The sequence below is a fragment of the Orbicella faveolata genome, unplaced genomic scaffold, assembly GCF_042242905.1.
Source record: "Orbicella faveolata isolate gen_17 unplaced genomic scaffold, um_ofav_v1 contig_3, whole genome shotgun sequence".
Classification (NCBI taxonomy): Eukaryota; Metazoa; Cnidaria; class Anthozoa; order Scleractinia; family Merulinidae; genus Orbicella; species Orbicella faveolata.
The window spans coordinates 15,253,693-15,270,889 of NW_028301558.1; the positions used below are offsets into that span (position 1 = coordinate 15,253,693).

At 38.8% G+C, this 17,197-nt stretch overlaps 2 protein-coding genes across 2 annotated transcripts; one reads left to right on the top strand and one right to left on the bottom strand.

Moving 5' to 3' along the window:
• Positions 1-2,478: 2,478 nt before the first annotated feature.
• Positions 2,479-11,000, top strand: LOC110041882 (NADH dehydrogenase (ubiquinone) complex I, assembly factor 6-like). The gene is made up of 10 exons (XM_020747211.2): positions 2,479-2,643; positions 2,744-2,843; positions 4,074-4,154; positions 4,541-4,582; positions 4,764-4,820; positions 4,941-5,043; positions 5,663-5,796; positions 6,627-6,728; positions 8,508-8,564; positions 8,911-11,000. The coding sequence occupies exons 1-10, from the start codon at positions 2,519-2,521 to the stop codon at positions 9,034-9,036; spliced, it is 927 nt and encodes a 308-aa protein (XP_020602870.1). The 5' UTR covers positions 2,479-2,518; the 3' UTR covers positions 9,037-11,000.
• On the bottom strand, positions 9,483-17,197 carry LOC110041881 (uncharacterized). The gene is made up of 4 exons (XM_020747210.2): positions 16,170-17,197; positions 12,964-13,144; positions 12,593-12,641; positions 9,483-12,001 (listed from the first exon to the last, which is right to left on the bottom strand). The coding sequence occupies exons 1-4, from the start codon at positions 16,717-16,719 to the stop codon at positions 11,513-11,515; spliced, it is 1,269 nt and encodes a 422-aa protein (XP_020602869.1). The 5' UTR covers positions 16,720-17,197; the 3' UTR covers positions 9,483-11,512.

A 17,197-nucleotide genomic window follows, 5' to 3' on the forward strand; every position in this document is an offset into this window, starting at 1 on the left:
CTAGTTGTTGTCGTTGTTTCCTTCTAGTTTAAGTGACCCTTGTTGTTTCTATTGGGATTATTGTCGGAAATTTTTTCCCAAGAAATTTGTAGGTTAAAGAATCCATTTTGGGGTTTGCAACTCAGGTTCATTTTAATCTCGGAGTGGTTATGACAAGTGATCATGACATTTGCTCATCTGCACAATGACTTTAGTGACTAAGAGTATTTCTTCTCTCCTGAATTGGATGCTAGGAAATCACCTGGTTACCCCCCAGCATTTAATTTGCCAGTACTAATAAAGATTGTAATACACTTGGGTGAAGGGGCCACTGAGAGTGTCTTACCCAAACACACAACACATTTACTCTACCAGTGGCCGACCTGAAGAGTCTAGTAGAATTAAACCACGAGGCTGGTGGACTCCCATATTAAAATGATAGGAGTGCGTACTTGAACCTTTTAGGGGTTAAAAAAGCGGTTTTGATACCTCTTGGAGTGTTCAGCCTCAAAAGGTCCACAGAGGGGGGCTTTTGCAGTACCTTTTATGGTATTGAGTCAAAAAAAATATGACAGGAGATAACATGTTGCTTTAGAATTGGCACCTTTTAGGGATGAAAAAAAATCAAGCTATGCCCACAACAGGATTTTGGTACCTCTTAAATTTTCTTTTCAAGATTTCTGACTAGCAGTCCCCGTCCTTTTATATGAGGTCTATGAGAGTCCCATGGGCCATGAGTTTATGGCATCTTATGCCAATAGCAGATGTGCATGTTGTTGCCATTTGACCAGCTACGAGAATTCCTTTTGTTTTTTCTTTATTTATTTAAATTTTGAAGCCCCAGTCATGCCCATGGCCAGTGGGGCTAAATAGCAGATTCCCTAATAGACCATTTTACAGTTGTCTGCTAAGAGACCTGGCCTTTGGATGGCAGTGAGGCTGGAGTTGACCTTGTTTTGATAGAGACCTCATTGTTTTTGTCATGTAAATACACCTAGTTAGCATCAGAACAACTTTTTTACACAACAAAAGCAGTGATGTCTGTATCAAAACAAGGTCAACTCCGGCCTCACTGCCATCCAAAGGCCAGGTCACTGAGCAGACAACTGTAAAATGGTCTGTTAGTGTAAGAAACAGAAAAGGTGGGCGATTCTGGTAGTTGTTGTGTAATAATTTAATCATGCAAATCATCTAATACTGTTTATTTACTTCTTTGTAAAATGTACCCTTATAAGGAGCCAGACCAACCTTGTTCCTAAGGTCTCTCATCTTACTGTTCCCTGGAGCAAGCGAGGAGAGTCTCTCCTCGCTCGCTCCAGGGTGCGGTAAGATGAGAGACCCTGGGAACGAGGTTGGAGCCAGCCCCCTGAGTGGTATCAGAAAACAATTTTCAAAACCTCCCTCCTCAAAAGGTACAGCCCATATATCCCTGTCAGAATGACGAAGAGAGCCTGCCCACCCACAAATCCATCAGGGCTGCCCAATAGTTTTCTAACAGATTAAGTAGAATGTTTATTAAAGAACACTGAGCTGTGAAAAATTAATTTTTCATGTTGGGGAGTGTAGATCCTAATTTCAACCACCACCTGTTCCATCTCTGCCTCTCAGGCAGAATTTTTTAAAAACAGCAGAAGCAGTTCTTTTGTGCCTGCCAAGCCTGTCAATGAAGAATCAACAATCATTCACTGACGTGGAGGTAAATATCCATCACTTTCAGCGACACTGAGGTGAATAATAATTATTGTTTTAGTATATATATACCACACAAGCTGAACAATTAGCGGACCAAAACTTTATTTTATGTGTGACAAGCGGTCGGAAATTTTAAAATCTCTCGCGCCAGCTGCTTGGAGGTGAATAGTACTTGCTAATCACCTCGGAGTTAACCAATCAGAGTGCGCGAAAAGCACTATTCACTTGTGTGGTATGTACTAATTAACAATTAGATTATGAGCTCAAAATAAACCCTGATTTTTTCAATTATTTCAAGCTTTTAAAGTCAAGAAACCACTAATGTCCTTCTTTTAGTCTTCTCAGGAATTTAATTATCCATTTACATCTAAATTTTTTTCCAAAACTTCAGAAAAACGATAAAAACTTCGCATTTTGTGGACGGTCGACAGCCACTGTACTCTAATGGCTGATATATAGTATACAATCTCGTTCTAAGAGTCTTCGTTCCCCTTGACCAATGGTTGGAAAACGAGAGCTCTGGGAGCAACCATTTTGAAATAACTGAATTGTGGTGATTCTGCCTATCCGGTTTCACTGCGCAGTCTGCATCTACAGCACATGCCTGAAAAGGTTGCTCCCAGAGCTCTCGTTTTCCGACCGCTGGTCAAGGGGAATGAAGACTCTGGGAACGAGACTGGATAGTATACGAGTAGCTCAGCCAATCGGATTGTAGCATTTGCATTAGTATACTACTATACTACTAGAATTCTACTAATTATTAATATTTCCTAGCCGTGCCAAACCCCCCGCGATTCCCTCCCGCGAAATTTGCGACGGAAACCGCAAAAGCCTGGTGACTAGCAATATGGCGGCCATTTCGAATGGAAGAGGGGTTTTTGCACGAACTCGCCGGAAAATCTTTCGGACAGGGGCAAGAAACTTGGCAAATACAACGCAAAGTGCTTCCCAGTACTGCGTCAACTTGGTCAGGTATTCATTTTCAATTTCATGTTATTTCATAGCATGCGTCCATTTAAACGCACGGAACAAGGTTCTTATAGACCTCTTCGTTCGTATGTTGAAAATATAGGAATCTGGATTACGAGAATTACCTGTGTGTATTGCTCTTGCCTAAAAGTTCCAGAACAGCAGCATTTGCTGTGCGGGCATTCAATGTTGAGCTGGCTCGGGTGAGTAACAATAAGCTTACATGCGTGGTCTTCATTCCATAAGGTATCGGCTTATAAATATGTGGCAATGAAGATGAATTGACTTGACGAACTACATTCATGTTCAGTCACAGGCTTCCGATTGGGAGGTAGGCTTACGCCTCACGGTGGTCATAGAAGTGTAGCAAAACTTGCTTTACTATGCGCGAAAGTTGCGCGTTAAATTTGACCTTTGCTGTGGTCTTCTGTCTGGCTGCTGGCATAAAAATTACCCACCACCAAATGAATGTAAGGTCCGCTCCGGCTGGCTTTCAAGAAAAGGAGCTGCAGACAACAGACGTGACAATTTTTAGATTAATCAGTGTCATGTATGGCAGCTGCTGTGTCAGTCCAGTTACGATCTCATGTCACCTCCCAACTGCATGCCTCCCTCCCCCCACCCCTCTCACCCAATTCCCACTGGTTTCTTCCCACCAGGCAAGTTTTCCGCCAAAATGAGGTAGTACTGTACTTAGCTCACATCAAACCCCTTTCAAAAAATCAGCAAAACAGAAAATTGTAAAGAAAAAAATGATGATAAATATTCCCATCCAGTTATGGTATAAAAAATAAACTGTCAGGAAACTGGGAGCGGACACTACCCAAAGATTTTGGTGGGGAGGGGGGGCCAGGGAGTGGGTGGCCCAAACCTTGAAACCTGTATTTCAGACCAAAATCTGTGATTTTCCACACCCTATTTCAGACCTAAGCGATAAATCGATACCCCATTTCAGACCTCTAACATTAGTACGTGGCTCTAATATATGACCCAGCTAACCAGAAATAGCTTCCATTTGCATAAACATTTAAAAAGGGCTGTACCAGAGTGTTAAACAAACCCTATTTCACACAGTTTCAAACCAAAATGGTCAAAATCCTTACCCCTTTCAGACCAAAACCACTCAAAAACCATACACTTTGGGACTGCACATATCTATAATATTATTATAGCTCATATAAGGGAGTGCCCCCTCCACTCTCCAAGGAAGGAAACATCAGGAAAAAAAATTTACATAATGAGGGTCTATCTCAGGGTGGTCAAATTCTGGAGACTAGAACTAAGAAGGGCCAAAAATGTTGTTATGTACTCTCCTTTGTTCCTGCAAAAATTAAAGTGCCAAAATGTTCAGGCCCCACCTTAAAAGCAGATCTAAATTTTTGCCACTGATCTCCTGTTATGTGAATGCTGATTCTTGCTTTTCTGAAATCAAGATCCAAGATATTGTAAGTGAACCAACCATAGGAAAAATGAGGCTGCAATTCTGGAGGGACTCATTGGAAAACACTTTCCAGGTGAAATAGCAGTTTCGTAAAATAGTGATGTATAGAATTCATTCATGAGTAGACTCAAACTGCTTTTTGTAGAATTAAAAAGAGCGCGTAATAATGTGTCTTGCAGATAGTCTTGTCTTCTTTGTAAGGGACACTTTTGCAATGCTGTCATTAAGTTTTGATTTACCTGTAGCCTTGATACTCAGGTTGTGTAACAAACTTGTCACTTTAAGGGTGAACTGTAGCAACTACAACAAGTTCATCCGTAGCATCAAGGGCCCATCAAACAAAATGAGCCATAACAAGTGTTGAGGGTTATATGGCCCTTTTTGACAACCCTCTTGACTATTTGTAGGACACTGAATTTTTATTTAAAATATTAACTAGCTATGTCCTGGTATTTCTAGGGGAATCCCCCTCAACAGCCTGTTGCACTGAAATTAGCTGAGGTTAGCTCTTTTTTTTGTATATGTTTCTGCATCTTAATTAGTTTTGATTTCTTTTAATAGTACAACGAGCATGTGGAATTTAGAAATGGATTCCATGTTGCCGTATGTCTAAATACAAACAAATTGTTTCTTTCTTTTATTTTAAACTGCTTGTAATTTGCCAGTTTTTTATTTCATTCAGGCCATTGCAAGGCATAAACTTACCAAGGGCTGGTTTTCACGACTTATAGATGCAAGAGTAAGTTTCTGATCATACATCTTAAATGTTTGGTTAGGGATCATCTTCAGCTTCCCACAGCCTTGTTGAACTAATCATTTAGTATGATTAAAAGCAAAGGGTTTTGTATCTTATGAACAGGAGAGAAGTCTTGACAACAGGCCACATGCAACAACAAATGCTTTGGAGGAACATAGTGAAAACACAGTGTCATCTGTGTTGTATCTTATCTTAGAATGTCTTGGTAACCATCTTTTTTATTGTTAAGTATCAATACATTTAGTTTTATAAATTTAACATGATTGTTATTCCTTTATTTGAATGGAATACGAGATGATAAGTCTGTTGAAATGACTTTTTTTTGCATGCCCTGCTGATGACAAATGTTATGATCGTGTAATGAGTGAATCTCTGCTGTTGAAGAAGTTGCTTCACTGTTTGCTTACAAGTTTGTTGAGTTTTGTACTTTCTAGCAAGATACATCCAAGATATGTTTCAGAGAAGAGTTCAACAGATGCAAAATTCATCGCATGGATAAGATTTGCTTAGAACTTGGTATTTTTTGAGGAGTTTGCAACAGCTGTGCTGCAAACTGTGGCCATCTGCACCAAGAGATGTTTGCCATCATGTGATCACTTTTTTAAATTCTGTGAATGAAACCAGCAGTAGGTGAAACGGCCTGAAAAAAAGCCATTTCAACAGATGTCTGGGATCAATGGTGTGATTAATTTTTGCCACCATGACCAATCAAATTGCAGATTCACCCAAACCTTCTACCCAAGAAAAATGAACCACAGAGACACCAGCAGTGTAAGAGTAGTTTGGTAATTCAGTGGTCACAAATTGTCATATTTATCCTTCAGGGGTTAAAGATGTACAAGCAGACCATGCTGCAAGTCATCTTGGGAAAGCCATAGGTGTTGTAACATTACTGAGGGCTACACCCTTCCATGGTAACAAAGGAAAAGTTTACATGCCCAATAACGTTATGATCAAGGTGAAATATCAGTTTTAAAATTATAAGATGTAGATTAAAATGTGGAAGCTGGGTGCATATGATATGGTTTTAGTACCCACCCAGGGCAAAGAATTTCTGCATGTTTCAAATCTTAGCGACATCATTGATTTTTTGACTGAGCTGCAGTGATGCATAACCATGAGCATGTTGATCCATTTAGGCCACCACGCCACCTAACGTTTTGTTGTGGCAGTCTGGCTTTAATTTGGGTGGATGGGTAATTAATTGACACTTTACTCTCACACTCTCTTTGCCTCTCTCCACTAAGGTGTATTATTATACATTGAACTCACTATCTCTTTTCTGATTGGTCGAGAGCGTACAGTGAATTTTTGAAATCAGCGCCTGTGACGTCATCTCTGCAGATTATACCACAATCATGTCAAGGACACTCAAGGTCATGGGTAATCATGTCAAGTTCATGCTTTGTGTTGCTTGCCGCCCGTGAAGAAGCAAAAACATAACTTCCATTTTTTTCGTTCAATGTATAATAAAACAGCCTCAGCCTTCAGCTTTGGCTGATAACCTCTACCTCGACCTTGATTATTCTGGATATCACAAAAACCTCATCCAATAATTGTTTATGATTGGTACCGGCAAATTTAACGCTGGGAAATAATCCTGCGAGGGACTAGCATCCCATCGAGGGGGGAATAAAGATAGTGATCCTGGTTGCTCAATGCTATGGAAACCACTTTGTGGTATGGCTCACTTGGTCCAAGGCAGACTTTACCTTTTTACATTTAAGTGCACACTGAAATCTACATAATTTGTTCTCAGGTGATAAATTATGTTTTGTTTTTGCTTAGTATGGTGTATCTCAGGAGGATATTATCAGAGGAAAGACAACTCAGCCAGTGAAAGATGTTGCTTATGATCTGGCCAGCTTAGCACACTCTCATCTCTCAACAGTACGTATTTCAGATTTACATGTAACATTCACCAAGATCTGCAGGAGGCACAGTGGCCTCATGATTAGTGCACTCAATTCTGGATTGAGTGGTCTGGGTTAGAGCCCAGACTGGGGTCATTGTGTTGTGTTCTTGGTCAATACACTTCACTCTCACAGTGCCTCTCTCCACCCAGGTGTATAAATACGTACTGGCAAATGTAAAATATGCAGGGAATAACCCTGTGATGGACTAGCAGCTCATTTTGGGGGGGGGGGGGGGGGGGGGCGGGAGCAGGGCAGGGGGAGAAGAAATACTCCTAGTCACTTTATGCTACAGAAACCAGAGATAAGCACTGGCCTGATGGGCCACTTGGCTTGTGTGCAGACTTGACTTTCCAATTACCAAGATTTGAATAACAGCAGTGTTGACTGTTTTCAAGTGAATCCTCCACACCTACATGTGCAAGGGGTGAGTGTTATGGCTGTGCACCACATTCTGGAACACAAAGTAAAGAACGCCTGTTGGCCATGTTTACATGTATGCGTACAACAACTGTAAAAGTTCTCTGTATGTGTACCACTTTGTTACACCCACTGTAACAATTCGATTTAGCACTCAGGACACTAATTGATTGGTAGCTCTTTGTAGGGCACTTATTGGAGAGGGGGTGCTAATTTAAGCGTTGAGGTACCTACATGTATTTCTTTTGAACATACACATCTTAATGTGACACAATACTTAAATGAAAAACAATCAATATTTTACCTCGAGAACTGCAGTAACAATAGAAGCTCTGGTAGTCATAATGTTCAATACTATGTTCAGATGAGCAAGCAGACATGATAATTTGTTCCTCTAATCAGTCTATTCTTTCTCGATGTCTTAAATATCCCTTTCACTGGGAGGTCCTTATTGGGAAGAGGTGCTTATTAAAAAATGGCACTCAAGGGGTAGTGTGAATTAGAAATGAGGCTCATGTTGAACTGAGGGCATTATGGTATTTACTGACAGAGATGCAATGGCTAGTAGTATGCAAGCGGTTGCATTAATATTTTTGAGTTTTCTGTGTTTGTCTCCTGCTTCTAAAGAGATCTTTACAGGTCAAGAATGACCTGCAATTCATAGCAGAGCCCCATACCTTAGAAAATTTGATAACCAATCAATCTCAAAAATTTTGGTCACATGACTGTCCGTACATATGTCTGGTCTCCATCAAAAATAAGAGTAACACCATTACAATAGGTACATCTTTGATGTTGGACATCCATGTTACAATTGACAGTTGTCAAAACAAGGTTTCCACTGACCAGTATCACGTAACCATATTGTGAGCTCAAGTCAAGAGTTAATTGAGGTTGCATGTTGTTTTGAAGTTCACTGCTGACCAGGTTCTGGGTTTTTGATTGGATCGCAAGCTCAAGCCAGGTTATTACTCTGGGGGAGAGGGAGGAAGTACATGCAAAGGCAAAATTTTGGCGTAAATTAAACCCTGACGCATTGTTGACTTTTCTTCCGACATACTCCTTGCACAATCGTCTCTTGGAAAGTCCCTGATATGTTGTATGCATAATTTCTACAATCTTGGGTACACTCATTAGGTATGGTTTGTTAAGATGTAACTAGAAAAAATAGTTAGACCACACATTGAACAATCATATGCTCACCATTGATCATTTTTTGAGTTTCTGATCCAGGGAAAAATATCCTCTTTTCATTTATGGTTCATTATTTAATCATTCAGGAGCTCCGCTTTAAGGCTTGGCTAAACCATATTTTTTTATTATTGTTTTCTTTAAGGCACAGTCATTGATGTCAAAGGCCCCAAAAGCTGCATCAAGAGCATTTTTGCCAATAGTGAGTTGACAATCTGTACTAGTTACAAATTAGCGTGTTTACTTTGTGGGGCATGAAAATTCAGCCATGCACATTTACATAATAACTTATTAAGGCCACTGCTTAGGGCATTTCTCATTTGACCAACAAGGGCTTTGTACTGCAACATTTTTAACTTACAACTGCTACGACCAGGGAAATGTAATATATTAAAAGAAAACATTTCCCAAGCAAACCCTGCAAAAATGTCCAAAATGTTACTTCAAGTAAAGGTTTCAGAGGTTCTAGAGTTAGCTGTAGTTATCAAATGATGTCATTTGTCATTTTACCGTTCCCTCACAGCATCTTAATAATTCTTACTTTTTAGGTTTCATGTCAGACATATCTGACAAAGATTCAACAAGCAGACTTCAATATCTTTGATCCCAGTCTGAGAGAACGAAATCACTTGTTGCCATTTCTTTTGTTAAAACATGCATGGAGAGGGTTTTAACAACTTCAAATTAAGAAATAAGTGACACTATTGAGCAAGAGACATAGACACAAGATGAAAGGCTGCAGAAGACAGAAGGAAGAGGGGTATGGTTGAAGCATGTCAAATCACTGCACACAGTTTGACATCAAACCAATCATATTCAATATATGGGAGCTATAGTTTATTCACAGCTGGAAAAAAGGCTGCAAGGTCTTCAATCAATTCTTTGGAACATGAAATCACTAAGTACTGCTATAATTTTTTATTATTGTGGGTGTTGTGGAAATAGGAAGTACTTGTTTAAGATTAATCTGTAAAATCTCAAAAATTGGATGGGAGCAAGACATGATACTACTTCACTGCCATGGTTATTGGGTGCAAATGTATGGATACAGGATCGCAAGAAGTGAAGTCTAGAGAAGGATATACAGGAATATTTACTACAACAATGTCTCGCAACAATATCTGAACAGGAACTTTTTTATTATCATATTTTCACCTTTCATATCAAAAGATCTTCCTTTACCTAGTAAATTAAAATTAATGCCCAATTCTCCATGAGGAGATACTGACAGACAACTCATCCTAAGCCAATTTAAATGTTGTCATATACAACTTTTGTAGTGTGCACTGCTTGTGTCATGCAATTCATTCAAATTACAAGATTTAATGACATTTTGATTGTTGTGGGGCTTGAAACCACGTTTGAACATCCTACAACATTTTTCTTGTCACACACAACAATAATATTGTAAGCAGGTTATATGGTTGATTTACACACGACAATTTGTTCTATTGTGTACTTGGCACATGTAGGAAAGTGGTACTGTCTAACTGGACCCTGAGCAATCATTAAAGGGAGGGCTTCACTGTTCGGTGCATGTCTCTAAATCTAAATACTTTTGTTTGCTTCTTATCGGTGTTATCGCTTTAAAAACTCCATTCAGATGTAGTTCAGTAATGTGGCAGAATGACTGATGACCAAATTTCTGAGAAGATTTCAGTGGATTTTACCTATGCTGTCAACTGTTGAATTTAGTGTTGACCCGTATGATTTATTCTATGGTTCATGATTTTATGGCTGTTTGGAAATTAGGTAACTTGTTTACTATTGGTTCATAAACAATGGAAAACTGGGCTTGTGCCAAAAAGCGTGCACAGGCGAATAAATAATACAGACATGTGCCGAACCATGAAACTCTAGTCCCTTTAATACTGGTATCTCAGGCAAATTCACTTAACCTCTCAAAAAAGTACATTTAATTAACTTTGTTGTATGATTTGTGCTCAGTTCCCCTACTTTACCTGCACACAAGATGTCTACAAAGCTGTATTAGAACATAATTTCTTTGTACTAAATTGAATTTTGCTAGTCAAATATTTGCAGCTAATGAACACTGGCTATTTTTTTTAGAAAACATATTCTGTCAGTTAACACAGTCAAATTTTTCCCTGTGAGTTACATGTAACTCCTCAAATATTGAACTGGTGCATTTCTGAATTAAATCATTACATTTCACAAGCCCATTTCATTCTGGAATCTAACTAAACACAATATTTTTGTTGCTATCAAAATAGTCTAAAAAACAAGGGGGGAGCCCCATGTGAAAAGGTTACGGGTGCTTGTCAGAAAATTTGCATTAAACCCCTACAGGAGACCAGAATACGTGATTTACAACCCTAATCAAGACGACAAGCATCCTTGATATTTTCACATTGGATTCCTCCCCAAGGAAAAAACCTTATTATTGGATCTAATTTGGTACTTTTCCCTTTTGTTCTAAGCTTGTTCTACCTACCGGTAAGTTGAGATTCTGATCAGATAAATTTAATATTGTTCAGTATAACTGTTGCTATTTTAAAAGTACATTTTTCACACATACTGACTTGTAAAATCAGGTGTAAACATCAAATGGAAATAACTATTTTCCTGGCTATCTTCTGTTATGGTATTCTATTAAAATCATGCCACCTGACTGAAAGTGAGTAAAGGAAAGTATTGACCTTGTTGCTCAGTGAATAAGCTCTGACTAGTTTGACTAGACTGCGAGCAGTCTCTTTCTTTTCCTAGCCTGCAAGAAGTTACTGACTACTCATAGTCTGTAGTCTGACTAACAATATCACATGTTTGAAAAAAATTATCAGATTGCACCTTTGAATTCAGGTGGAATCAAAAATACCCGCATAAAAAAATATGACAAGAATTGACTCACTCTTCACTAACAAAGAAATTTCCCAATAGGTCTTATGCGTGATTACATAACATGCTCAAAATTCACCACCAAGACTCGTTTGCACAACATTTTCTCAAACCTTTGTTGCCCTAGTGTTGTTTTCATGTGGGTAGTCTTTTCATCATTGCTGCTTTGTGAATTAGTTCGTGATAAAATTTAAAATTTGCGTTTTTAAAACCGAGGCTTGGTGGTGATTTTAACTAGTCTGATGTCATCACGCATAGGGGCTATTTAAGTGACTGGACATTGATTTTTGTAAATCAACAAGTCATATACATTTGTGCATATTTTACAGTCCATTCCCTGGCTATCCTATCAAATTCTTCTCTGTCACTGTCACATAACTGAGCAATTTCAGGTTCCATAGATATTTCACAATACGGATCTGTCAACAGTGATTGAATGCTGACCAACACCTTGGGTATTGTAAGCGCCAGACTCCAGTTGTGCCTCAGCATATCCATACCGATATCACCATGGTAACTGACATTGGGATGGAAAATTCTTGTGATGAATTTGGGAATGGGTGGCCTCATGGGGTAACTTTTAGGAATTTCCAGGTGAAGAAAGAACAAGCCCCCCTCATACGGACATTCAGGAGGACCCTTTATTGATGCTTGCCAATAGGATAAACTATTGTCTAATGGACACGCCCGGATACCCTCTGGGGGATCCATGAGCAGTCCTTTCAGTTCACTTTTTAGTCTTTTGTTCCTCCATGTGTTAACAAGGTTGTCTTCAGGAGAATGCTGCAAAGAAATCAATGTGATTTTAGTAAATTTAGTTGAGGGAGTCCAATGTTAAATTTGATGCAAAAGAAAAGCAGTATTGCAGGAGTTGGTATATTTAACTTGAATGTCACAGTATAAAATGCGAAGAAGTTCTAGTGAGCTGGTCCATTCATATAAACCACCCTTTTTAATAACATTTTTGAATAATATACCTACAATTTTGTTTGGTACTAAACATCTGTTAACTAGATGTCCCTGTTAAACTTCAAAGTGACTGTATACCTGTAATTCCTAATAAACACAAACTTACAGTACAGCCCAAAAATAAATCACATGCAAGAAGTTCTTGCACCGCAAGAACATGCAAGCCACTGCAAGAAGTAAAATTGTTGTGTTTTTGCGGTTTACCCGCAAGAACATTCGAAACGCAACAAGTTGAAAGTCCAACTGCAAGAAGGCGCAAGAAGTTGAAAATCTAACCGCAAGAAGCCGCAAGAAGGCAAGAAGTTGCTGCAGTGCCATGTTGTACTGTAGTGTGCATGCATCAGTATGTAGGTGTTTTTTGTTTCCTAAGTAAGATATACTGTCAAGGTTTACAACTGTACTTACTTGAACACATCCTTGTTCAAAACACCTTCTGCAGGTGACACCTTCTAACCTAGTAGATTGTTACAAACAGAATGAGCTTGTCAACAAATTATTTGGTATCACAACCCAGTGCACATGCAACCCATTAAAACAGTCACTTCATGGCTTCAGTACCCTTATTTAGTAATTTCTAATAAAACTACATTTCGTTTTAGGTTCCCAAGACTGAACAAAATTAATGTACTTGGGTTTTCACTTTTCAAAGTCAAGCTTATGATAGTGTCCCTTTAACAAGGAAATAAACATGAAAAAAGTTTTCTTCTACTACGCCCCACAAATAAAACACATTGTAAAAGAATACTACCCGTGATAAATTAACTCTGATCACTTACATCTTTATGTAGAGTTTCTGCCATGATTTGATAGAATTGTCTGGTGTAAACAAAGGCCATCTGGCAAGTACATGCTTCTTCCACTCGTCACTTTCGCCTGCTAATTCGTGCCACCACTGACAAACTTGCCCCACCATACACAGTGATATATCATCCAAAAAGGAAAATATCATGAGGAGTACTGGAACAAAAATAACTTCAGTTAACAAGTCTGAACATAATGATACATCGATCACCAACCAAAAAGGAACTTGTTGAAGATAAAACTCTTAGCATTTGATGTTTCACTTTAGCTTGGCAACAATATTCTACACTACAGCATAAAATGGCCCCATCACATCATCTGAACGGCGTCGACAAAACCTGGATCGGACCGGACCGGATCACAGATCGGATCACGGACCGGATCACGGATCGGATCACGGATCGGATCACGGATCGGATCACGGATCGGATCACGGACCGGATCACGGATCGGATCAAGGAAAAAAATTCAAAATTTTGTTGAGCAAATTGCAGTAGAGTGACTACTGTGAGCAGAAAGTTTTATTTAATTCAGGTGTGATATTCCTTTATTCTTTTATAATATCAAGCCAACTGGGAGCTGGTCACAGATGAATTTTTTTCAGGCTGTTGGGTTTTGATTGCGATGATCAATCATGTCTTCATATCTTTCTCCGCAGTTCAGATAAATGATATTTCGTGTATTCACTTGCATCAAACTGTCATAAAACGAGTCAGCATGGTAATAATAGGACGAACGTATGAATAGAAACACAAAAACTAAAAACACTAAAAAATTAAACACCTGATGATTTCAAACAATTTCCGTTTTTGAGACAAGTCTATACTTTTACAAGATGTGAGTTTGGAATACGATATTTCGCACTGGAATAAAACGAAACAAACCATTTGTATTTCAAGGAAATATAGCTGTTTTACAAAAAATTCTAGGAATGACATCGATAGTGTGAACGATAACGCAACCCGAGAATAAACAACATTTTAGGAGTTACGTCACGAGTTTTAGAGTTATTTTTAGGGTCATAAAGAGTTGCCTTTAAATAGAATAAAACCTTAAAATGATCGTGTTCTAGGATAGAAAACACTTAAGAGGCAAGAACAAATCAAAACGGAATGAGGATCGTCAAGGATGGCAAAGATTAACGGGGATTGCAAATGACGAACTTGAAAAACTAGGCTAGTTTTTTCAAGATGTGCAAATCGTGACGTAGCTCCTTCAAAACAAGTCATGTCCTTAAGCTTTCGTACGTAAGTTTTCTCATTTAACTGTAACGCCAACTGTAACGCTCACATCTGACACGAAAATGTAGCTGAGAATTAGCCACTGATAACAATTTCAAAAACAAGAATGGGAGGTTCACGCAAGCTTCGAGCCAACTAACGTTCAAATATAACTACATCTGCCTGTTCATTACAATTTAAATTCGTCGTAAATTAGGCGCTTATGTGGCTTTTTAAATGACCTTGTCATTCTCTGTAATTAACATGTCATTGCGTCAAATTCGGGATTCTTATTTTCATTTAACATATTTTAGTTTTCCACTTTTATTTTTTATTTATCATTATCTTATAAACGGTTTGATTTTAGTTTTTGATTTTTTTTTCTTTAAAACTTTTTTTTTTCTGTGATCCGATCCGTGATCCAATCCGTGATCCGATCCGTGATCCGATCCGTGATCCGATCCGTGATCCAGTCCGTGATCCGGTCCGTGATCCGATCCGTGATCCGATCCGGGTTTTGTCGACGCCGTCATCTGAAAGCCACCAACCTCATTACAAATCATTGCTAATCAGTGTGAACCATCATCAGAGACCCAAGGGCAGTTAGATTATGTTCACACTTGGTGGCCAAGTGCGGTGCCACTCTTTCCAACTTTGCAGCTTTCTAAGAATAGGTTGACCACGAAGATTCACAAGGCAAAAAGCATGCCTAATTGACATAAACCAAATACGGGAGTCACATGTGGTATGGGGTTGCAGAGATGACAAGGCTTGATGCAGGCTCAATTCGGTCTTGCTTAGTGGCATTAACTTATTACTTATTTTATTCTAAAATGTCAAGTAATTCTCAAACTGTTTTTTCCACTGATGCTCCCACCCTTACCCCTCTGCCAACTAACTGAAAACCTGGAACAGGTTACATAAATCCTCATTAACCAGTATATGCCAAATGGTAGCACAGTAAGTAGGTCATATAAAAATAACAAAGACCAATAGTTTGTCGGCATTATTTTTTACGCAGTTAGTGTAAAACACAGACCTGGGGTAAAATGCAGACAGAGGGTAAAATGTAGACTACAGTTTTTTTAACTGAAGCATGCTACCATTTCTATCATTGAGAGCTAACTGTAACCAGGCTAAATGAAGCATTATTTGGGGCCAATCTACACGGTACGACTTTGACGCATGCAACAAGCTTACGACAGGCCTACAGACAGCATGGCTAAAGACCATTTACACACGCACAACATTTTCAGTTACAAAATTAAATATGCAAAAGTTTGCACCGGGATTTACACAGTGAAAGTTCTAACAAACGATAAACAAATATTTTAGCTGTCCTGGCCGTCCTGAAAAAACTTTCTTACAAGATGTTTTTCGTTTTAATCCATTCAGTACTTTTCGAGAAACGACTTCATGTGATTCAGTCAACAACTTCGTCCACCATTTTAGTGCAAGAAAACTTCTCCTTCATCCCCCACTCAGTAGAAATTTGTCACAAAATACGTCATTTTCTATCGATTTCAGCTACAATTGTCGCAGCATTTTAAAACATGTTTTGAAATTCTACGACAATTTTTTGACATACACAACAGTCGTAAGCGAGTTGTAGGTTTGATTTACACAAAGCAATTCATGTCGGACGCCTGTCGTAAACTTGTTACATGCGACAAAGTCGTATCGTGTAAATCGGCCCTTAGGTTAGCCTGAATGATATTCAGACTAACCGGAGTGATCTTCAGTATAACTGGAGTGTTATCCAGGCTAACCAGAGTGCAGTCTTTCAATTACAATTAGCCTGAATAATCCTGTTTTAATACGGTGAGCACTCGATAATAACCCGATATTAAAAAGTCTGCAGTCTGCATTTTACCCTCAGTCTGAATTTTACCCTCGGTCTGCAGTCGTCTGGTCCTCAGTCTGCATAATTTTAACACTGACCGATTTTTAAAGTTACTCACTTTCTGGAGGTAATGTCCCAAACAAATCTTCTTCGACGAAATTTAGCTCATTTGCGAGCCGTTTAGCTATGCAGTTCGGTGATCTGACCCGTTCATAAAGTGATAAATACGGAAGTTTGAATCTTGACATTGAAGTGGAGTCAAGCCGGTCAGCAGGATCGTTTGCCGAAGTAGTTTCACTTTCACTCTCACAACCGCTATCTTCTGATTCTGGAACACCTCCACAGTAAACAACACTTTCTTTGCTCTCAGACACGGTACATTCTGACGATGTAGTTTCTCCGGACGTTGCAAAATCCATGCTTTCGGTTTCTCTTTCGCAAACAAGCAACACATTCGGGTACAAAAAGTCGTGGCATATCGCGCAGTATGGTCCGAATTCTGGGCTATCATGTTCAAGTCCACACATCAAACACGTCTCACGCGAAAGTTCGAAGTTAAAAACCTTTTTACAGCCTTCATCGGCTTTGTTGGCAGCTTCATCACGCTGTTCTGCAGAGACAGACGAAGCTTGCTCAAGCATACAACTTCCACTGTTGTGGTCCGCCATATTGTTTCGAATGAGAAACAGAGCGGAGGAGAAATGGGAGCTGGGGCTAAGGGATTTGGGGTTTCGGGGAAATTTGTATTTTTCTTGAGCAACAGTTCCTTTTTCCGGGTTTCAATTTTACTTTACAAAAAAAAAAACTACAGGTTAAAATAAGTTTTATCAGTACAACAGAAAAACAAAAGTATATTACTGGGAGTAACGTTAACATATAAACTAGTCATAATACTAGCAATAATGATAAATATTGCATAAAACGTACAACAGTTTTTAAAGACATGTTTCGGCATGCTTATGCCATCTTCAGTTTAATAGAGTGACTAATGATACGTGACACAAGTTATATACTACAAAATATGAATAAATTATTTACAATATGCATTACAAAACAGTGGAAACGGAAATTACAGAGTTAAAAAGGTGTTGAAGTGATGTAACTGTTTGTTAAGGTCAGGTATATTTATATTAGTAAGAACAAACC